This window comes from Schistocerca nitens, chromosome 4, assembly GCF_023898315.1.
Source record: "Schistocerca nitens isolate TAMUIC-IGC-003100 chromosome 4, iqSchNite1.1, whole genome shotgun sequence".
In the NCBI taxonomy this organism is placed as follows: Eukaryota; Metazoa; Arthropoda; class Insecta; order Orthoptera; family Acrididae; genus Schistocerca; species Schistocerca nitens.
The window spans coordinates 245,323,643-245,348,754 of NC_064617.1; the positions used below are offsets into that span (position 1 = coordinate 245,323,643).

At 41.6% G+C, this 25,112-nt stretch overlaps 1 protein-coding gene across 2 annotated transcripts in view; it reads right to left on the bottom strand.

Annotated features, from left to right (window-relative positions):
• Window positions 1–21,274, bottom strand: part of LOC126253227 (trypsin beta-like) — a 112,753-nt gene extending 91,479 nt beyond the window's left edge. For both annotated transcript variants that reach the window (XM_049954416.1, XM_049954415.1), the window contains exon 1: window positions 21,169–21,274. In XM_049954416.1, coding sequence (XP_049810373.1) covers window positions 21,169–21,226 — 58 coding nt within the window. In that variant the 5' untranslated portion in view covers window positions 21,227–21,274. The remainder of the gene's footprint in view (window positions 1–21,168) is intronic.
• Between the last annotated feature and the right edge of the window lie 3,838 nt (window positions 21,275–25,112).

Here is a 25,112-nt window from a genome sequence, read left to right on the forward strand (position 1 = left end):
CGTCAACACATGAGGTCTACCTGGTCTTGGTTTAGGTGTGGGTGTTCCTTAACGTTTCCACTTCACAATCACATCACCAGCAGTCGTCTTGGGCAGCTTTAGAAGGGTTGAAATGTCCCTGACGGATGTTTTAGTCAGGTGACATCGAATGACTAGTCCATTTTGTAAGTCACTGACATCTCCTGACCAACAAACTTAGCTGTCACTGTTTCTCTGCTTACAACACAAATACTCACCTGTATTAACGTGCCACAGCAATGCCTCAGCGACGTGGTTACCGACGTCGCTGGCGGCGCAGCGTTCCTGTCTATCGTGCTTTGAAGGCGATAGACATTGATCTTGCTGGACAGTTCAATAAACAACAATTAATTGGAGGTCCAAACGTATTTCGTGGACTCCGTTTGAACTTTACATGTGATGTACATGCCGTGTTTGGAGGTAATACATGGCTCACACTTGCTGTAGTATGGGGCAATCATTGTGATTATGGTGGCCTTGAAGCTTTCCCAGATGCAAATATTCTTACATGGAAGACATGGAGTATAGCAGAGACAACAGGACTCTTAGCAAAAGTTCCATATGGTACACTTGTTCCCAGTATGCCATTTGTGTTGAGTACTAGAAGGAAGAAGAAACTAAATGCCGATGAGTATCTGTTTATATGGGCTAAAGTTGGTAATGGAAATTGTAAAATAAAAATCAATGGTGACTGTATGTTATATTACAGACAATAAAGTTTGTCCTACCCGAGAACCATCCTTATCTATCCCGTGAGATTTTTTTTTTTTAATTAGAAACAATGTTCACTTATAAGTTGGTGGCCGTGCGAGTCTTGGTTGCTCGCTAGGCGGGTGACCTTGAAGCGGACTTAGCCGCTGCGCTGGCTGCCGCGCGGCTTGTGATTGACTGGGTAGCCTGTGGCGCTCGATTCAAACGGCCTGGTCAACACAAATACTCACCGCTTCTAGTGACATTTAGCGATCGATTTCCCATTACGTATGGGAGTCACATACTTTTGATCTGATGGTGTAATTACTTCCAGAGGATACTCGACCAGACACTATGGAAAGGACTGTCAAGCACAGTACGACGCCCAGAGGCGGTATTTTGCTACATCCCATCTTCTTGTGAACACTTCAGTTGTTTTGCTATCTGACTACCTGCAGGTTGGTCGTAAGTGCAGTAGTAGCAAACTCGTCCTTGGAGGCGAGCAAAGGCTAGGCAGAAAATCAATAACACTCAATTCGTTGCCGGCTGGAGTGGCCGTGCGGTTATAGGCGCTACAGTCTGGAACCGCGTGACCGCTACGGTCGCAGGTTCGAATCCTGCTTCGGGCATGGATGTGTGTGATGTCCTTAGGTTAGTTAGGTTTAAATAGTTCTAAGTTCTAGGAGACTGATGACCACAGCAGTTAAGTCCCATAGTGCTCAGAGCCATTTGAACCATTTCAATTCGTTAAGACTCGGATAATACATACGTGTGGTTTGTTGACAAGCTGTAATGGGTGTTCGACGGAAACGTTTTAGACACGTCACCTCTCAGAACAGTCCGCCCCAACAGCTGAGTGGTCAGCGCGACGGATTGCCATCCTACGGGCCCGGCTGCGATTCCCGGCTGGGTCGGGGATTTTCTCCGCTCAGGGACTGGATGTTGTGATGTCTTCATCATCATTTCATCCCCATCCGGCGCGAAGGTCGCCCAATGTGACGTCGAATGTAATACCAAAGGGCCTTCCGACCAATGACGCCAAACGCTCATTTCCATTTACCTCTCAGAACAGGTGCTGAAAAGTTTTACCGTGTGGCATAAAGGGTGTCAATGAAACCACCCCTTCCCCTGAGGCCTTGATTAGCACACATTTCGCGGTCGGAAACTACAGTTCGCAGTGTGTTGAGCAACAGGCTCACGTTCTCAACAATCTGTCACACTGCTGACGATTCAGTCCTTCTCTAACGACATTGAACGTGACCACATCCCTTTGAAGCACTGTGCGACTGCAGTTATAGCTCTTGTGTACAGGCTGGGACCACTAGGGGCCAGTCAAAACCATTTGACGATATTTGAACTCGATCGAAAGCAGCAAAGCGTGTTTGTGTTTATTCAGCCCTCCCACTTCGCGGTCTCGTTTGGCGTGCTCACGGATGGGTGCATCATTGACAAATGCATGAATAAAACAGCAAAGGTTCCCTCAAAGACTTCAAAGTTTGGCAGCACCCCCGGCGCCACCCACTCGCCTTTGTTGAGCACTTTAAAAATGTACCTATGCAGAGACAATCGGTGACGAAGTCCTAGGCGCTTACAGACATACAACCCCTTTTATACCCCTGCGATTCCGTATGGCTACTATCAGGCCCAAGAGCAGCAGCGTAAACTGCCTAGGACTCTCGTCACGGGTTATCTTTGTACAGGTACATTTTTAAGTTGCTCAATAAAGACATGTAGGTGTCACTCAGGGTGTTGTCAAACTGAGATTGCAATTTTATTCACTCTGTAACGGTACCACCGGTAGCCTTAAACGGCAATCGATGCTAAAGTTATACCACTGCGAGCATTTTCGAGAAGTTGAGACCGTGAGATAACCTAATGGAAACAGAACAATCAAACTGAGATTCGTTTCCGAAACCCTCCAGCAAAATATAACCAACAGTAAACGGTGGGACAGGAAGATGCTTTCTCCCAGCACAACAGTAAGTTGTAATATTACATATTAAAACCAGTCGCCAGCTTAATTAGGCATTCTTGTGTCAAGCAAAATGATAAAGCAGAAGGAGATGCTAAGGCTAACCTAACCTTCCTTGACACACACACTAAACTCTTTCCTTATATCTGTTCATATTACAACACAGTAACCCAATCTTGCAGATAAATGTGCTACACAAACAAACGGCCAATGAGATAGTAAACAGTAACATATGCCTTCCAACAACACGTACCTTAAATGAACCAGGTGTAACAGTTTATAAAACCGATAACCGACACACATGAAACTAGTAGCACTACTGTACAGGGAAAAGCTTGAAATGATTCTGAATTTAAATCAGCGTCTAATGATCATAATCTGTGACTTCTCTGCTTAGTACAGGGTCTCCATGTCTGTGCATTAACCAACTTGTATTAGAATAGATAACACAGTAAATTGTTATTTCTTAAACTCAGTTTGACGCAACTAACCAGAATGCAAATCAAACTACACTGGTTCTGAAAGAGCCTTTGCATTGCTTCATTAACTAACTAGTCTAGTACATAAGAACCCTTAAACTTTCATTGTTTGAAGAACCATGCTCATTAACAAAACTACACCGGTTTGGATGACAAATGGTAAGTATTCTTATCATTAATGATTAATTAAGTGAAGCAAAACAAACTATAACTCTTTAAATAACAAATGTACTTTGTTATGGAGCCTTTTGACCTATCCAAAGGATAATTGGTTGTACAAATGACAACGTAACATTAAATTCAATTTCAACCATTTTCTCATAATAAATTAGGATATTCAGAATTAAATTCACTAGGACAGGATTCCTATCCAGATTTGTGATTCGGGATATTCACGGGTGTAAGATAAGAGTTTTTAGCAAGACTACAATTACACTCCTGGAAATTGAAATAAGAACACCGTGAATTCATTGTCCCAGGAAGGGGAAACTTTATTGACACATTCCTGGGGTCAGATACATCACATGATCACACTGACAGAACCACAGGCACATAGACACAGGCAACAGAGCATGCACAATGTCGGCACTAGTACAGTGTATATCCACCTTTCGCAGCAATGCAGGCTGCTATTCTCCCATGGAGACGATCGTAGAGATGCTGGATGTAGTCCTGTGGAACGGCTTGCCATGCCATTTCCACCTGGCGCCTCAGTTGGACCAGCGTTCGTGCTGGACGTGCAGACCGCGTGAGACGACGCTTCATCCAGTCCCAAACATGCTCAATGGGGGACAGATCCGGAGATCTTGCTGGCCAGGGTAGTTGACTTACACCTTCTAGAGCACGTTGGGTGGCACGGGATACATGCGGACGTGCATTGTCCTGTTGGAACAGCAAGTTCCCTTGCCGGTCTAGGAATGGTAGAACGATGGGTTCGATGACGGTTTGGATGTACCGTGCACTATTCAGTGTCTCCTCGACGATCACCAGTGGTGTACGGCCAGTGTAGGAGATCGCTCCCCACACCATGATGCCGGGTGTTGGCCCTGTGTGCCTCGGTCGTATGCAGTCCTGATTGTGGCGCTCACCTGCACGGCGCCAAACACGCATACGACCATCATTGGCACCAAGGCAGAAGCGACTCTCATCGCTGAAGACGACACGTCTCCATTCGTCCCTCCATTCACGCCTGTCGCGACACCACTGGAGGCGGGCTGCACGATGTTGGGGCGTGAGCGGAAGACGGCCTAACGGTGTGCGGGACCGTAGCCCAGCTTCATGGAGACGGTTGCGAATGGTCCTCGCCGATACCCCAGGAGCAACAGTGTCCCTAATTTGCTGGGAAGTGGCGGTGCGGTCCCCTACGGCACTGCGTAGGATCCTACGGTCTTGGCGTGCATCCGTGCGTCGCTGCGGTCCGGTCCCAGGTCGACGGGCACGTGCACCTTCCGCCGACCACTGGCGACAACATCGGTGTACTGTGGAGACCTCACGCCCCACGTGTTGAGCAATTCGGCGGTACGTCCACCCGGCCTCCCGCATGCCCACTATACGCCCTCGCTCAAAGTCCGTCAACTGCACATACGGTTCACGTCCACGCTGTCGGGGCATGCTACCAGTGTTAAAGACTGCGATGGAGCTCCGTATGCCACGGCAAACTGGCTGACACTGACGGCGGCGGTGCACAACTGCTGCGCAGCTAGCGCCATTCGACGGCCAACACCGCGGTTCCTGGTGTGTCCGCTGTGCCGCGCGTGTGATCATTGCTTGTACAGCCCTCTCGCAGTGTCCGGAGCAAGTATGCTGGGTCTGACACACCGGTGTCAATGTGTTCTTTTTTCCATTTCCAGGAGTGTATTATTATAAAATCAACTAAGTTTCACAAATACCTGGTCCATTTACAGAGCGCCAAATACAAACAATTTAGTGGAAGGTTGGTGGTACTGGTGCCGTAAGTTGCGGTGGCGGCGATGCAGTCATAGCAATACTGCTGGCCTCAATTCGAGGCCTATAAGTACTGCCCTTAAGCTCTTCTGGCTTCAGAACTCCATAAATATGAGCCACAATAATCCTCTACTGCTAGCGAGGTGTTAACCATGCACTGCTCAGCCCAGACTCCTTACTCGTCACGAAGGACGAATTGCCACTTGCGCGCCAACCACACCTTTTCCACTCCGGCAGGCTACTTTCGTAGCTGCGGGGCTTGTCCACATCTTTTGCATTCAACCCTACGTTCCCTAACTTTTGACCAAGTCATTTACAGTACATTATACAACAATTATTTCAGTAATTCTTCAATTTCTCCAGGCGAATTACGTGACGAAATAAATCTCGGGTGAACAGCCTGGTGTGAGTGTACAAAGGACACAATATATCGGCAATGGACCTTGCTGAAATCATCAGGTGTGCTGATGTATACAATCAGCACATCTGGTAATGGCAACAAAGTCGATCGCCGAAATATTGTGTCATTTGTACATTCACACCAGGCTGTTCACTCGAGGTTTATTTCGTCAATTATTTCAGTAGTTATTTAAATTCACAAACATAACTTGAACAACATCGTTCAAAAGTTTCACATAACTGAAACATGTATACATAGTCAAAGAATTTCCATGACAGATACAACATTATACATAAGCAAGACTACAAATTGACACAGAAATATTAATACAGATACAAAATAGGTCAAAAATAGGTGTTGAAACACATGTGTCAATGTTGCACCTCCACGTGACCATACCACAGGCTGGTGCGAAACATTGAGGGCTGTAAAAGCATAAACAACCTTTGTTACTTCGAATTATGCACAAATTTCGTTGAATGGTTCTGAACGGTCCCGGGTGGTTCCATCCTTAACATCAGAGCAAAAATTGCGGCCGCGCTACATTCCAAAGGGATGTAGTCACGTTCATTGGAGTTGCAGTTACACGGCGTCCGTAAAGAACGGGTGTCAACAGTCTTAAAGGTGGTCAAGAACGTCGTCCTGTTGCTCGTCACAAAGCAAACTGTCGTTTTCGAGGGCGAAGTGTGTGGGAATCAACGCCTGAGGGAAACAGCCGTTTCCTTGGCGGCCTTTATGGCACCCCTGAGGCCTTTTGGTGTCGATACCAATCAACCGGTGTGACTGAAATGATTTCCTCCGCTACTTGTAAGAAAACAACGTGATTTTACCGACAGCCTTCGCTGTTCTGACCTCAAGCTCAGAAGCGTCAAAGGAAGGAGTGAAATGCTAAGGATGCGACGACCTTCTTAACGTATGACAAGTACACGGTGGCGTTGAGCAGATTTGTGGTGAAACTTGGTGTCAGTGTGACCTTACGCCTAACAAGAGATTCTGAACTCTGGCTTTTTTGTCGCATGTGTCAACACCAACTGCTTTAAGCGTCTCCGAGGCCAATGGTGACGTCGCTGGGCGGCACCCTTTTGCAAGATTACAGAGGAAGGTTGTAGGCACCTCTGAGCCAAATTTCAAACGTAATGCCTGGCACTGGGGGAAAATTACGGCGTTTCGAATAAGTGATCATTTAATTGTGTTGCAAAGTGTACATTCCCTCTTGTGGTTATCATTATATAGCCTTCTCCTCGCCCTTTTCTTCTCTTTAAGTACAGCTTATTGTTTTTGTGGTTTTCAGTCTGTATAAGACTGGTTTGATGCAGCTCCTTAGACTGGTCTATCCTGTACCAGCCTCTTCATCTCTGCATAACTACTGCAGCCCGTATCCACTTTAATCTACTTGCTATAATCAAGTCTTAATCTCCCTCTACATTTTTTACACCCCACACTTCTCACAGTTACCAAACTGACGATTCCTTGATGCAGCAGGATTTTCCCTGTCAACTGATCGCTTTATAGAGTCAGACTATGCCATAATTCTCTTTTCTCCCCAGTTGTATTCAGTAGAGTCCGCGCAATATACGGTGACCTATTCGCAGAGACCATTTTCGTCCAAAGCGCTGGGCGAGTCATTTCGTTTGTTCGGAAGGGGAAGCCGCCATCTTTGCTAGCTTTCGGCTGGTCGACGACACACTGCGATGACAGAATAGAGCACTTGCCCTGCGATGACTATAAAGTTATGATAGCTAGAATATGTTTTCAATAATTTTTTAACTATTATACTTTAAAGCTTATCCTTTTATTCCAACTACCACACAATCTCACGTCATCTCCATCAGCGAAGCCTGGATCCCAAGCTAGTAATGAATAAGAAAATAAGAATGCACAGTGAACGTATTATCGCAGCGTAGATAGACACGAAGCCCACACCTATCACAGTGGTACAAGTTTATGTGCCAACTAGCTCTGCAGATAATGATGAGACTGAGGAAATGTATAACGAGATAATAGAAATTATGCAGACAGTTAATGGAGGCCAAAATTTAAGTGTGATGAAAGACTGGTATTCTATAGTAGGAAAAGAACGAGAAGGAAAAATAGTAGGTAAATATGGGCTGGGAGAAAGGAATGAAAGAGGAGGCAGCCTGGCAGAATTTGCGCCGAGCATAATTTAATCATCTCTATCACTTGGTTTAAGAATCGTGAAAGAAGGTTATATACATGGAAGAGATCTGGAGAAACTAGAAGGTTTCAGGTAAGACAAAGATTTCGGAACCAGAGGTTAAATCGTAATATATTTCCATGGACAGATGTGGACTCTGACCACAATTTATTGGTTATGAACAGTAGATTGAAACTGAAGAAATTGTAAGAAGGTAGGAAATTAAGGAGCTGGGACTTTGGGAAGTTGAAAGAATAAGAGGTTGTTGAGAGTTTCAGAGACAGAATTAGTCAACAGGTGAGTAGAACATTGGAAAGAAATACAGTAGAAGGAGTGTGGGTAGCTTTAACATTAAGAGATGAAGTAGTGAATGCAGCAGAGGATCAAATAGGCAAACAGACAAGGCCCAGTAGAAATCCTTGGATAATACAGGACATACTGAATTTATCTGATGAAAGGAGAAAATATAAAAATGTAGTAAAGGCGAAAGGGAATACAAACGTCTAAAAAATGAGATAGACAGCAAGTGGATAATGGCAAAGTAGGAATGGCTTGAGAACAAATTTAAGGATTTAGACGCACATTTCACTAGGGGAAAGATAGATACCGCCTACAGAAAAATTAATTTGGCCTTCGGAGAAAAAAGAAGCAGCTGTATGAGTATCGAGAGCTCAGATGCGAGACCAGTCCTAAGCAAAGAAGGGAAAGCTCAAAAAAGGTGGAATGAGTACATAGAAGGTCTATACAAGGGAGATGAACTTGAAGGCAACATTATTAAAATGGAAGAGGACGTAGATGAAGATGAGATGGGAGATACAGTATGATACTGTGAGAATAAATTAGCACAGCACTCAAAGGCCTAAGTTGAAACAAGGGCCCAGGAGTAGATAACATTCCATTAGAACTACTGATAGCCTTGGGAGACCCAGTCATGACAAAACTATTCCACCTGATGTGCAAGGTGTATGAGTTAGGTGAAAAACCCTCAGACTTCAAGACGAACGCAATAATGCCAGTCACAAAAAAGGCGGTTGCTGACAGGTGTGAAAATTACCGAACTGTCGGTTTAATAAGCCATGGTTGCAAAGTACTAACACGAATTCTTTACAGACAAATGGAAAAACTGGTAGAAGCCGACCTCGTGGAAGATCAGTTCGGATTCCGGAGAAATGTAGGAATACGTGAGGCAATACTGACCCTACGACTTATCTTAAAAGATAGGTTAAGAAAATGCAAACCTACATTCATACAATTTGAGGACTTAGAGAGAGTTGTTGACTGAAGTACTCTCTTTGAAATTCTGGATATAGCAGAGGTAAAAACAGGGAGTGAAAGGTTATTAACAACTTGCACAGAAACGAGACCGCAGTTGTAAGAGTCAAGGGCACGAAAGGATAGCAGTCATTGAGAAGGGAGTGAGACTGGGTTGAATCTTATTCCCAATGTTATTCAGTCTGTACAGTGAGCAAGCAGTAAAGGAAGCTAAACAGATATTTGGAGTAGGAATTGAAGTTCAGGCAGAAGGTATGGGAAAGAGAGGCTAGCAAAGCTTATAGATGACAGCGTAGTGGATGGTAGTGGGATCATTCATGGAAAATTTCCTGTAATAGTTAAGTGTTAGAGCGGCACCTCTTTTAGATTGAAGTCAACTGATAGGTATACCTGCTTAAAGGAAGCCCCTCTAACTAAGGGATCACCTGCAGAGGACATCATGTTTCAAAGTAGAGAAGGAATTAGATATATCATCAAAATATAAGAGGTATTAGAGATAAAGTTAGTGAACTGCTTAGAGATATTGACTCTGCAATTGTTGGTACATCGAAGCACCACTTGAATAATTTGATAAGTCAGATACTTCCTTTACCAGGATACGGGTTAGCTGGCTGTTTTTCAGGTAGTTCCTTGCGCAGTGGGGGAATGGCTATGTACGTAAAAAGCAGTATTCCATTTGAGTCCATAGATGTATCACGGGCCTGCACTGAACAGATATTTGAATCTTGTGCAGGAGCAGTTGAATTTAGTGAAACTAAACTTGTAATTGTTGTTGTTTATAGGTTCACTAACCCTGACTTCAGAGCATTTCTGTTCAAGCTAGAGAGGGTTCATAGTAAGTACCACAAATTAGTTACATGTAGTGACTTCATTATTAATTTTGTATATGATGGTGCAATGAAAAGGATGTTGGTAGATGTCCTAAATTCATATTATCTGATGTAGATCGCGTTTTTCCAACTACAGTGGAGGGGAACAGTAGCACAGCCATAGACAACATTTTTATTCATTCTTCATTACTACATGGGCATTCTGTTAGTAAAAGGGTAATGGCCTTTCAGACCATAATGCACAAATTTGAACACTAAAAGGCTTTTGTATCTAAACAAATGTCACATACAATTACAAACTATGAAGGAAAGTTAATAAAACGGCAGTAGAGAGTTTTTGAAACCTTGTCAAGGAACAAGAGTTGCAGGATGTTTATAGCGCCAATAACATAGAAGACAAATATAATGATTTCATTCACACATTTCTCATGCTCTTTGAGAGTTGCTTTCCATTAGAATGTTCTAAACGGGGTACTAGCAGTAAAAGGCAGCCTGGGTGGCTGACTAGTGGAATAAGGATATCATCTAGTTCAAAGCGGGAATTATATCAAAATGTTAAAAGTAGTCACACTCAAGCTACAGTAGTCCATTACAAACAGTACTGTAAGGTGCTTAAAAATGTTATTAGGAAGACAAAGAGTATGTGGTACGCAAATAGAATGCTAATTCACAGGATAAAATTAAAACCATATGGTAAGTGATGAAGGAATTGTCTGGTCAGCAGCAGTAGGTAGACGATATAAAGTCAGTTCGTAGTAAAAATAATTCTGTTACTGATGAATCAGATATATGTACAGTATTTACCAATCATTATCTGGGCATTGCTGGTGAATTCAATAAAAATTTAGTCTCTACAGGGAATTATACAAATCTCTTGGAAAATGCTTTTCGAAGATTGATGTCTGAAATACTCCTCTGTGAAACAGACAAGATGGAGATTGAGTCAATAATTAAATCACTGAAGACTAAGGACTCTCACGGATGTCATGGAGCGCCTAGCAGAATATTAAAGTACAGTGCTGCTTATGTTAGCCCTGTATTTAGCCATTTTAGTAATTTTTTCTGCAGGAATGGTCAGTTTCCTGAACTATTAAAGCACTCAGTAGTAAAGCCACTATATAAAAAGGGAGCAAGGGATAATGTAGATAATTTTATACCTATTTATATGGCATCTGTACTTGCTAAAGTTGTTGAAAATGCTGTGTAAGTAAGGATAATTGATCATTTTATATCACACAATTTGTTGTCAGATGTACAGTTCGGCTTTAAAAGTCGTTTAACAACTGAAAATACTGTGAGGTACTGGATGGGTTAAACAAAAGGTTTCGAACGCTAGGGATATTTTTGGATTTAACTAAGGCATTTGATTGTGTTGATCACAAAATATTGCTCCAAAAGTTGGACCATTACAGAACATGGGGAATAGCTCACAGTTGGTTCACCTCTTAATTTAGCAACAGACAGCAAAAGGTCATTATTCACAGTGTTGAGAATGACTGTGATGTCGGGTCTGAGTGGGGTACGATCAAATGGGACGGGGGGGGGGGGGGGGGGGGGGTGCCCCAGAGATCCGTGTTGGAGCCACTCCTGTTCCTTATTTATATAAATGATATGCCCTTTAAAGTACTACTAAAATACTAAATAGTATTATGTGTAGCTCTAAAATATTTCTGTTTGCTGATGACACTAGCTTGGTAGTAAAGGATGTTGTGTGCAACATTGGCTTGGTTTCAAATAGTGGAGTTCATGACATGGCTTGTAGAAAATAAACTAACTCTAAATCACAGAAAGACTCAGTTTTTACTGTTTCTAACATACAATTCAACAATACCTGACGTTTTAATTTCACAAAATGGGCGTATGATTAGAGAAACTGAACAGATCAGATTTCTAGATGTTCAGATAAGTAGTAAACTGTCATGGAAAGCTCACATTCAGGATCTTGCTCAAAGATTGATTGCTGCCATTTTTACTATTCGAATGGTATCTGAAGTGAGTGAGCGTTCGACACGACAATTAGTCTGCTTTGATTATTTTTATTCACTTACGTCGTATGGTGTTATATTTTGGGGTAACTCTTCCCATTCTAAAAGGATATTTTTGGCCCAGAAACGGGCGGTTAGGGCAATAAGTGGTGTAAGTTCGCGAAACTCTTGTTGAGTATGGGTATTTTGACACTGGCCTCTCAATATACATATTCTTTACTGTCATTTCTTGTTAACAATATTAGCGTATTCCCAAGAATAAGCAGCTTTCACTCAGTTAATGCTCGGCAAAAACCAAAGCTGCATTTGGATTGGACTTCGTTAACACTTGTGCAGAAAGGTGTGCGGTATACTGCTGCCCCCATTTTCAATAAGCTACCACAATAATTCAAAAATATTAGCAGTAATCCATGAGCTTTCAAATCGAAACTGAAGAGTTTCCTCATTGGTCACTCCTATTCTGCCGATGAGTTCCTCCAAAAATTAAGCTCATTCTTACGTTGTATTGTTGATTGAGTTTACTTAAACTTGTGGCTTGACATTTTTGGGGGTCATAAACATATTTATCTGCTATTACTTTTAGATTGTAATTTCATGTACTGATACGTTCCATGACCCTGGAGTTTTTCTCCTCAATTTGGTCCTACGGAACTTGATGTGTAAATAAATAAATAAATAAATAAGAAATAAAAACTTTGAGCTATTCCAATGACATTGTAATTGTGTCAGAGACAGTAAAAGAGTCGCAAGAGCAGTTGAACGGAATGGACAGTGTCTTGAAAGGAACATATTAGATGAACATCAACAAAAGTGAAACAATGATAACGGTATGTGATCGAATTAAATTAGGTGATGCTGAGGGAATTAGATTAGGAAAAGAGACACAAAATGTAGCAGATGAGTTCTGCTATTTGGGCAGCAAAATAACTGATGAGGGTTGAAGTAGACAGGATATTAAATGTAGACTGGCAATGGCAAGAAAAAGGTTTGTGAAGAAGAGAAATTTGTTGACATCGAATACAGACTTCAGTGCTAGGAAGTCTTTACTGAAGGTAACTGTCTGGAGTGTAGCCATGTATGGAACTGAAACATGGACGATAAACAGTTTAGACAAGAAGAGAACAAAAGCTTTAGAAATGTGATGCTACAGAAGAACACTGAAGGTTAAGTGGGTAGATCACGTAGCTAATGAGGAGGTACTGGCTAGAAAGGGAGAGGCAAGACATTTGTGGCACAACTTGACTGAAAGAGGGTTCTGGTTGATAGGAAACATTATAAGACATCAAGTGATCACCGTTTAAATACTGGAGGGAACTATGGTGGAGAGGGGGGGGGGGGGGGAATCGTAGATGGAGACCCAAAGATTAGTACAGTAAGCAGATTCAGAAGAATATAGGTTGCAGTAGTTATTTGGAGATGATGAGGCTTGCACAGGATACAGCAGAGTAGAGAGCTGCATCAAATTTTGAGCTGGAGACATCGACAACAACAAGAAATACCTTTCTATAAAAAGCGAAAACTGAAATTATAATCATGTAACCAACTTAAAAATTTTATTGTAGAGTCCCAAGATGAGTACAGGATTACTGAACTACAATCATTAACTAATGTCTAAAATTCTTTACTTATAAAGTTTTAAACTCTGCTGAATTAAAATTAAGTATTCTTTCCTAACATTCTATAAATCAGAGTTTAATTGAAGGGTATCACATTTTATTTAGTTCCAATGAGACAGTTACATGTTTTCAATAGTTCCTAAAAATTTCATAGTATAAGCTCATACACATTTTGATAAAAGACTTCTACTAATGCAAAAAATGTAAAACTGAGAAAATGCAGTTTAAATATTTAGTTCATATACTGTATTTCAACATGTAATATGATTTTGTATTTTAAAATACTCTAATGCGATACTCTTCATTCTGCAGGTTTCTCTTCTCTTTCCTTCTAATCTGTCTGGTCTACAGTTATAGATAAGGCATTGTTCCATCAACTTTTTTGAGCCAGTTCTGATCGAGGCGTAAAATGCTTTTGCTTTAAATCGACCTGGATCTAAACAAACTCTCTTCAGCACTTTAATTCTGCCAGAACTTCTCTCGGTGAAATATAAATTACATCATAGACACCTTTTCTAGCGAATTAAATCCACAAAATGTACTTTCTGAACATGTATCCCAAGTGATATTATTTAGGACTTAGTTTGCATACTGTATTGTCCCATGAAAACACTTTCTCAGTAAGTGTGGGTTTGCAAGAAACCTAAATGTAGGATTAATTGAGTTCATAACAGGTTCTGACAATGAGTGTGTAAATGTGTTTCATTTCTTGAGTTGTACTTCCACCCGTCATCTTTCTGGCATGGACTATGCGTTGGTGTTTGACTGGCAGATTGTTTGTGAAAATAAATTGCCCACTCAGCACGCCTTATTGACTCTAAATTGTTGGTATTTTGCCTAATGGTTCTTCTATTAAACAACTGAAAAGAATCCGTTTCTTTAGAATAACCCTGCCTTTCCTTCCTAGCTGTTTTACATTCTCAAGAGCTTGACATTTCTTCTCCTTTAGTAAGTGATGAAGCCCAGCACCAAACCTCTTTTGGAAGTGGCCAACACATTCCAACTTTTCAATTGAGTATTGTATGGTTCATTATATACGGCAGTATTGAAAAAAGAAAAGTCCTCATCATCATTTTCCAAATGTCTGAAAAGCTGGGTGTGGCTGCGAGTGCAGAATTGGAATTTCTAATGTGGCTACCAAAATAAAATTGATACACAGTATAGATTAAACTTTGCAGATTAAGAAAAAAAATTTGAAAATCGATTTTTCGAACCCAAATCCATGACATTCCCTCTTAAATACACAGAATATCTAAAATTGTAATAGCTTCAGCTAATTGGCAACTTTTTTTTTGTTTTTTGCAAATAATATGTGAGTTGCTCCGTCTTTTCAAAATAAACTACACATAGTGAATGTGGATGTATAAAAACATGCAAACAAGAAAATTTTGTGTATCGCTGCAGTGCAGTGTGGTAAAAATCTAACGCAAGTGTATAAAAGAACGCTTGAAACAATGTAGCAACCAAAAAACTGACTATTGGAGTGTTTCAAGTAAAAGGAAACTTCAGAAAGCTGCAGAATACAGAATAGCTCCCATATTACTTGTAAATCTGTGGCTGCAGAAGAGACACCTCAAAAACAAAAATACAATATTTATATATTGTTGCTCCTTCAAATAAGTAACTATCGATGCATTACGACTATTAACAACTAAAGTCATGACCCAATGTCAAATGCAATGACATCTTGTACTTTCATTGTTTTATTATTTAAGAGACAATCGCATGAATATTTCACAGTGCCGAGGATCTGACAGAAATGTCGGTAGTTAAAATTCTTCGGCTGTGCGTTTTCATTTTTCAGTAGCCGTGGTTCATAAGTACCATAACTTTCATGATAACAGAAAAGTGTAACACTAAACAATCGTGGTTGATGATAGTACAGAGTGAGTCAAAAAGGACTTTACAACTTTGGAATCATATAGAAATTTTTTGAGATATCTTACAGTATCGGCAGACGTGTCATTTTGTAGTAAACGACGTTAAGTTTGATTCACATAACGCATCAGTACCTCATTCTACTACCAGAAGCGCCATTGTACTGCACAGTTAAAATGGCCACTTTAACTAGTGCGGTGTGCGCTCACCTTGTATTTTGGTTTCATGAAACGAACTCTGCAACAACTGTTCGTCGAAAATTTCGTAGCGAATACGCTAAAGAACCTCCAAGTAGGTCTACAATATACTCATGGGACAAGAACTGTGATGAAGGGATAGCACAAGTCACACCCAATTTACTCCAATGAGTGTGGGGGAAAATGGATCACCAATGGGATGTTTGCAGCATCACAAATGGTAGTCACGTCGAACCAAAATGACACTTGATACTTATTAAAAACTTTAGGTTGTTTGCTACAAAATAACACATCTGCCAATTCTGTAAATTATCTCAATAAATTTTTATATCATTCCAATGTTGTAAAGTCCTTTTTGACCCACCATCTATTTATTAACTTAAAATATCCTTCTGAGTTCTATCTTTCTCACAAAACCGCTCAAGGTCGAGCAGAGTAAGACATTGGACTCAAACAAAGGAAGACAGTTCAAAACCCCGCTCATGGAGTGAATTATTGCGGCTCTGATCATCTCCTCAGAAATTTAAATCTCATTTATCACAAATAGCAGTCCGGAATCAACTTGACAGAAATTATGCGATAAATCAGAGCTGGCAACACTATTTCCAACTTGAATGTTTAATTGGTCAGATATCTCCCTCACTGTAACTTGAAGATACACACATGCAAAGGCTTCGAGAACTATTGCTTGTGCAGGGTTACTACTGATCAGGAACACCAACGAGGAGAGTCCATAACTTTCCGATACAAACACAGAACCTACTGCTTCATCTTTTGCAAATTTGATGCACTGTGTCATCTTATGTTCGGGAAGTGCTAACACATTTCAAAGGAAAAGACACATTGTTCTTTGATTGGGTACTGCAAACCACCAGAACGGCAAACTATCTAGAGGCAAATATTCTTAGAGATATAAGGTAAAACGATACAATAAAACTGGTTCTGGGAAAGATAAGTACCAGATAGAATCAGTCTCAGAAAATTTATCTTTTGTCAGACCTCATACTCGAAAATTTCACTTCATATGAGTCTTTTTTAAGTGATCGTCCACTACCACCCAGCTACTTCATTTTTATGAAAGTTGTTACAACATAAAGACAGTTCATAACTGGAAAAAGCTATGCAGTAGTACATTAATGCAAACAGTTCTTAAGTTGTGTGTGCAGTCTCCTTTTTTTTTTTTTTTTTTCATGATTGAAATCACTGAGTTCTTCTGGCCGATCAATACTGTTGTTACTACTTCTCTGCTGATTACACAATACTCCCCACCTTCCTTTATGCTGGAAGAGTCATCTCTCATGACATCTATTGGCCAGTTCCGTATTACATACGGGTGTCTGGGTAATTTTGATCAGATAGTGTAGCTTGCATCAACAAATTACTCTGTGTACACATACTCTGGGGTAATTCATCGTTGAGTAGAAAAGTATTCCTTGCTCAAAAACGTGTAATCAGAAAAATTGCTGGAGCCCACCCACAGTCATCCTGCAGACATCTATTTAAGGATCTAGGGATCCTCACAGTAACCTCACAGTATATATATTCACTTATGAAATTTGTTGTTAATAATCCAACCCAGTTCAAAAGTAATAGCAGTGTGCATAGCTATAACACCAGGAGAAAGAATGATCTTCACTATGCAGGGTTAAATCTGACTTTGGCACAGAAAGGGGTAAATTATGCTGCCACAAATGTCTTTGGTCACCTACCAAACAGCATCAAAAGCCTGACAGATAGCCAACTAACATTTAAAAATAAATTAAAAGAATTTCTAGATGACAACTCCTTCTACTCAATGACTGAATTTTTAGATATAAATTAAGGGGGGAAAAAACAACTTAAACATTAGTGTCATGCAATATTTTGTGTAATGTAATATCTTGTACAGACATCTTTTATTAACCTGACACGTTCCACATCATTACGAACTGTCGTATTCATGATCTATGGAACAAGTATTAAGCTAATCTAATCTAATCTAATCTGTCTCACGTCTACCGTTACTTACAGGTAACACATGCGCCCTACATCTACAGTGTCAAAATTGCAGTATCACACAAACTTTGATAGACACAGGCTGAAACTTTAGAAAGCATAGTACAACTCTTTTTCTGATTACCGAACCAGACTCAGAACAAACAGACAAATAATTACTCGTAATTAGTTACGAATTTTTTAACTTATGTTCAATTTTTCCTTTAAAAACTTCACTTTTTCCCTCTGTAAGTAAAAAAGCATTAAAGATAGACGTATTTTAGTGATTCAGTAATTCCAGTGTACTGAGTGGTAACAAGGTATAAAATTAGGTATAGATATCTGTAACAGCTCATGAGATAATGGGTTAACTGTTTTAAAAATGTCATTTTCAGGTAATCAAGTTCAATGCTTTGGTATCAACTCTCATATGGAGGCACTGTCATGAGCTGGAAAAACGGTCAGGGGAGCATCAATACAACACCTGCCACAAAGAAGATATGATACACTCGTCTTCTGATGGACGACAATGAATACTGGCTGAAATAAGGGTGGCCATGGCCGTTAGGGAAAAAAAACTGTGCTAAGGATAAGAAAACTAGTGACAAAACCTTATGGTCGACATCACCAATAATTTGAATTCATTAAGCTTCTTAATGCAAAGGGAAAATCATTTGGTAACAGATATTGCAGACAAGGCTGATGTTGTCAAATAAAAATAACCCATGGAAAAATCAGCTACTAGTTCTTGAGATGAAACATTTCCTGGAACTCAAGGGAGTCATTTTGTGGCCAGACATGACTGACTATGTTTCAATAATTGAAACATTTCATTGTGCATTCTCAAAGCGAGTCCAAGCCTTTGTTCAATGAAGACTGATTTCGATTTATTTATCAGCCCAATCTAGCTTTTGGCTGCTCATGTACACCCTCACTACCTCCAACTTAAGCTGATACATGTAAAGTCCATGTAGAATAAGGTGGCTGATATGCAGCGACCAGCTTTCGTCAATAGCGCTGGGCAAGTTCATTCACTTGTTCGGAAGTGGAGACTGATAGTGTCTTGTCACCTTTCAGCCTGGCGGCGATAACAGAACCGAGACGCATGCCCTGCAATCTCTCTCAAACGCTCTTACAGAAACCATTCAATAAAAAAAAAATTGTTTTTGGTTTACTTGTAGCTTTATACTTCAAGTTCGTGATGATGTGCCCATCACTTCGTTAATGGTCGTAGTTGTTGTGATATTCACTTGGAAGTATGACACTACGCGGAATTCGAAAAAGTTTTCAATGGGAAATAGGGGTCGCTATGATTTTGCGTTTGGTGCATGTTACATAACATATTGCTGCATTCGAAAATTAGCTAATATATTGAACTTTGCCTTAGAATTTGGCGGAGGTCTCTATCTGTTACCAATCTAGAGAAAATTGATCTGATATAGCACACTCATTTGCAATCGCGCCGGGCCAACGATAAAGCCAGAGGAAATATCTAAAACATTCCTCATATTCCTCATAAATGGTTTGAGATACCGAAATGAGATTTTGGAAAATGATAGCACATAAAGGGGAGATTATTTTGCCACATCTTTATTATGCAAACATTTATTATCTACAGCGTTATTCCACTAACTACAGACTTTTTCGATGAAAGAATGTAATTTTTAAGGGCCATCGATAGTTGGTGAAACGAGAAATGTTACACGTTATGGAACAATTTAAGTGAATACACTACACGTTTATTTTGTTCCGAGAATGTGCTTTTTCATAAGACACTGATCTTACTTGTCTCCAGTTTCTGACGTAAAGAACTTAATAAACCGCTGTTTCAGAGTTCTCTCGCAATTGCGTCTACACAACATGTTAGTGAGGTGGAGCTGTGTGAACCCCGCTGTGTTTTGGCAAAAGAAATTTTAACATAGCAACAAGTGAAATGTGTAAGTTTCACTAGAAATTCGCCACCCACGACGCTTCTCTGAAAGTTAAAAATGTTTAACAAGTCACACGAAAATAAATCGCTGCTTTTTTGGCAGAAATCCTTTTATGTGCTAACCAAAGCAATGGTGACTGATCATTTTGAATGGTCACCATGCAAGTGAGGGCTTGGAGGGGGTCCCATTTAATATTTACGAAAAATGTGAATGTAGGTTTTAGTTTAGAACGACACTTCCTCTCCAGCGTTCAGCATTTCCCCTACAGCGCCTTTCTGCAACCCCCACCACTACGACCCTCTCCACACATGCCCTTCCATCTGTGCATCTACTGGCCATGATTTTCTGTGTGGTCTCTGCAGTTTAGCACCTAACTCAATGACCTGACTCTTATAAAATGCTACCGTCCTGTTTCAGTATCACTGTCACTTATCGTTATCATTGTACTTCTCATCTCCGTTGTCCGCACAGTCGACCGTGTACGACACCGCACATTCCACTGACTCATCTTGCAGAAACGCCAATATTTCATCCGCCATATCTTTCTCACTCTACGTAATTCCTTGGGTTCCTTTCTGACGAAATGTCAACTTCGTCTACAGTTCTTGTAGAAATAATGCTATGTTTGCTCTGTTTATCGTTGCCATTGCTATGTTTTGTATCAACACCACTAGCACTGCCCGCCCCCGTTAGCTAAGTCGTCAGCGCGGCGGAATGCCACGCCAAGGGGCCCGGGTTCGACTCCCGGCTGGGGCAAGAGATTTTCTCCGCTCAGGGAGTGGGTGTTGTCCTCATCATCATTTCATCCCCATCTCCGACGCGCAAGTCGCCCATTGTGGCGTCGAATGCAATAAGTACTTGCCCTCGGCGGACGAACTTCCCCGAACGGGGGACTCCCGGCCCACAATGCCGTACGCTCATTCCATTCCACCACTAGCACTGCAGCACTGTTGCTAGTTACTCGCCGACTAAGCGGTTCACCTACACTTCGTAGCCTCATGCTAAGCTCACCTTTGGATACTCCAGTCCCGCCCCCTGCTGCCATTAGCAGCCAATATTGTGATTGCATGGTAGGCAATACGCCGGGTGTCGAATGCCGTAAACATCATTGGCCTTCGGTAACTCACTCCTTGTTTCTACCTTCGACCGATATGAGCATACGTATTGTTCGTTAGTCTGAGACTCTTATCAGATAAGGTTGATAGAGGAGAGCGAATGTGTTACGGAGATGTTCATTCAACACAGTGACAGACGCTACAAAAGAGGTGCGATGCATCATTGAGTGGTTTCCTGTTAAAATTTCGAGATTGACCAATATATTGCTATCACTTAACGTATATCTCGCGGAAAGACCGTGAGCAGAAAATCAGAGTGATTCGATCTCACACACCGACTTACCAACAATTGTCCCCCCCCCCCCCCCCCGCACACTATTCACAACTGGAGCAGGAAAGGAAGGTACACAAACTAATCTCCACAGCACACCGTAAGTTGGAATGCGGAGTATAGATGCAGGCATACACATAGTCGCCAAAAACGAATGGCGGAGTGGATCCTTTCTACAGGTCTCGACCAGTTCCCTTCCCCTGCCTTGTTCGTTTCAAGTTTGTCGCCAGTCTCGAATAACCTCGTTATTTATGCTGCGTTAAAAGCGAATCTTCCTTCCAACTACGTTACTGTGCGGACGAACAACAAGTGACGGGTGCGAATAACAAGTGACGGATGCGGCACCTTAGAAATGTTCTAAGTTTTGAAATGTAGTTTTCTCTGTTATTTGCTAAACATCTATATGTGCAAGAGTAGATGTGGAATTTGTTTTTTACTCACTGGTTGGGATCAACAACGCCACCGAGATGAGAAAGAATGAGGCCGGTGTCCTAGACATACCGACAGCCAAGTTGATTATCGCTTTCAATGTGGTCTGATTACTGAATGGTGCTGCCTGTCCGAGAGCGAGAGTTAGCGACTATCTCTATTGCAGATAAGATACGTATAGACGCCAAATGACAAGTATGTACACATGTCAGTGTACCGCACAGCACTTCCGTCGACAGGGGAGGGGGGGGGGGCGGAGGGACTCCATTCGCTGTTGGATTGAGGCGAGGCCGTTTGCGATAACGTCCAAAAGTCATTTATTGAATCCAAGATTATGCGATGGGTGCTCGAACGCACTCGTGTTTTAATTCACGCAACACATGCTATTTTTATTAAGTCTGATATCGTTACGAGGAAAGTACATCAATTTAATTACGTTTCCATGCATGCGGAAAAATTGCAAGATTTAAAAGAGATTAGATAGCAGAAAGTTCTAAAGAGATAAAAATTACAGTGTATTTAACTAGCTTAGCGCCCACTGTACCGCTCACGTAGACTGTATGGTCTCCAAAGATTTATTTATTTTCATATTTAATTATATCTATAATTATATTTTTTTATGTTGAGTGTTAATTGTAATAAAATGGTGGGTGATACGGATTTAAAGTTATCATGTTTGGATTCGAAACACAAAGAGTCACAAAAATAAGTAACTTCCATTTAAATAGTTTATTCAGTGTCGGTCTTGTTTAGTTCTCGGTTCGATACCTAGCTACATGAAAGAACAGCCTTAAGAAAAGTGCCGAAAAACAGTAAATAACTGCAAGCTATGAGATTGCAGGATAGTGAAAAAAGAAACAAAATGTGAAGAGAACACAAAACTATAAGAACATTCTATTTTAACTTTTCTTGTCATATTCGCATAGAGTAGCCTTTGAAAGTGTTTGGATTTTAAAAAATCACTGTTTACCTTCAAGCAAATGTTGACACATGTCGGGGACCGTCTCCGAAGAAAGAGTTTCAACCTATCATTTTTGGATAGTGTCGACTTGTCTTAATGAATTGAGGCAACATTCACCACAATGGTTCAATACGTTTGTTTTCGAAATAAACTGCTATCACTTACTTGTACATGCTCCTAAATAAACTGATAACAACGAAACGTACTCAATACATCCTCGACAATGAATAGGACATCAGGCAATTGCAACGGTAGACCACCAGAATGGTGTAGATATGGATACGATAAATGTTTTCTTTTGGAAATGAAAAATGGTCGCCTCCGAAGATGTGGCACAATGCCATCACATTTGCATGGGGACATTTGTAGGAGCGACTAAAGCTCCCTTCTGTGGGTGGAAAATGAGCATGTGATGAACTTGAAAATGATGGATCCATAATAACTGGATTTAGACGTCCTAAAAATGTTTACTATTGTTTCGAGTATCGTGGCTGACAAAAATTACAGATATGCCTAGACGGCATCGACGTGCTCTGTGCATGTATGTAATCGAACTTCAGTGGGAGGCGGTATAATTGTGATGAATTTCCTAATGCGTAAGACGATATCTTATCTACGTTTTGACATATATACCTGTGAGGGAGATGTGAATGCCTGTCGTCTTAGTCATGGATAGTAATGGCGTGCAGATGCAACCATGCACCACCACATCAGACATACGACCATTGATAATGGGTGGTGACCGCAGCACAAATTAGGAACAGCGGCAAGCTTAGAGAGTCAGGAGCGACCTTGAGCGTCATACACTACTGGCCATTAAAATTGCTACACCAAGAAGAAATACAGATGATAAACGGGTATTCATTGGACAAATATATTATACTAGAACTGACATGTGATTACATTTTCACGCAATTTGGGTACATAGATCCTGAGAAATCAGTACCCAGAACAACCACCTCTGGCCGTAATAACGGCCTTGATACGCCTGGGCATTGAGTCAAACAGAGCTTGGACGTCGTATACAAGTACAGCTGCCCATGCAGCTTCAACACGATACCACAGTTCATCAAGAATAGTGACTGGCGTATTGTGACGAGCCAGTTGCTCGGCCACCATTGACCAGACGTTTTCAGTTGGTCAGAGATCTGGAGACTGTGCTGGCCAGGGCAGCAGTCGAACATTTTCTGTATCCAGAAAGGCCCGTACAGCACCTGCAACATGCAGTCGTGCATTATCCCGCTGAAATGTAGGGTTTCGCGGGGATCGAATGAAGGGTGAGCCACGGGTCGTAACACATCTGAAATGTAACGTCCACTGTTCAATGTGCCGTCAATGCGAACAAGAGACGTGTAACCAATGGCACCCCATACCATCACGCCGGGTGATACGCCAGTATGGCGATGACGAATACACACTTTCAATGTGCGTTCACCGCGATGTCGCCAAACACGGATGCGACCATCATGATGCTGTAAACAGAACCTGGATTCATCTGAAAAAATGACGTTTTGCCATTCGTGCACCCAGGTTCGTCGTTGAGTACACCATCGCAGGCGCTCATGTCTGTGATGCAGCGTCAAGGGTAACCGCAGCCATGGTCTCCGAGCTGATAGTCCATGCTGCTGCAAACGTCGTCGAACTGTTCGTGCAGATGGTTGTTGTCTTGCAAACGTCCCCATCTCTTGACTCAGCGATCGAGACGTGGCTACACGAACGGTTACAGCCATGCGGATAAGATGCCTGTCATCTCGACTGCTAGTGATACGAGGCCGTTGGGATCCAGCACGGCGTTCCGTATTACCTTCCTGAACCCACCGATTCCATATTCTGCTAAAGTCATTGGATCTCGACCAAAGCGAGCAGCAATGTCGCGATACGGTAAACGGCAATCGCAATAGGCTACAATCCGACCTTTATCAAAGTCGGAAACGTGATGGTACGCATTTCTCCTCCTTACACGAGGCATCACAACAACGTTTCACCAGGCAACGCCGGTCAACTGCTGTTTGTCTATGAGAAATCGGTTGGAAACTTTCCTCATGTCAGCACGTTGCAGGTGTCGCCTCTGGCGCCAACTTTGTGTGAATGCTCTGAAAAGCTAATCATTTGCATGTCACAGCATCTTCTTCCTGTCGGTTAAATTTCGCGTCTGTAGCACGTCATCTTTGTGGTGTAGCAAGTTTAATGGCCAGTAGTGTATCTTGTTGTATGCCTCTAGGCTACGAGCGGTGGTGCCACCCATTCCGCTTCCTATCACACATGCATATTGTCCACTGCATCTGCAGTGGTGTGGAATGGAAGACGCAAAGTTGTGTCTTATGCTGAGAGGTGAGTCTGCCTTTGTGTAAGTGACTGTTTACTGCAAATGCTTTGAAACAAATGGAGATGATGCTGTTGATGTTTGTACTAACGAGCTAGTTAAGTCACACGAGATTGTGCGGTTCGCTGAATCATCTAATAGTGGACGTTTTCCTTATTTCGTTCACTCTGCCCCTTTCCTTGTGAAGTGTTGGCATATCTGTGTACGTAGAAGACAGTTATGAGCTGTTGTACAGTGTAATATCGTTGTTAAAAACGACGAGAGAGAGGTAATGGTTAGAACGAAACAGTGCTCCGGGATAAAAGCTATACCTCTTGTATAACACAAAATATGTTGATAAGATTATCGTCCTCGTTCGAGGTGAGGAAGGAGTTTAGCGATAAACGTACCCTCGACGACGAGGTCATCAAAGTTGGAGCTGACAGGATAAGGTTGGGGGAAAATCGGCCCCGTTCTTTACAAGGGAACCGTTCTGACATTCGTTTGTAGCCATTAAAGGAAACCACGCCAAAACTAAATCTGCATGCCTGGACAGGAATGTGTACCTTGCTTCTACAAATGCATGTCCTGTACCTTCAGCACTGCACCACTTCAATTGGTGTCGTCACCGCAGCAATGAACCATCAAGACTCGTCACACTCCCTGGCTCTGAGCACTATGGGACTTAACTTC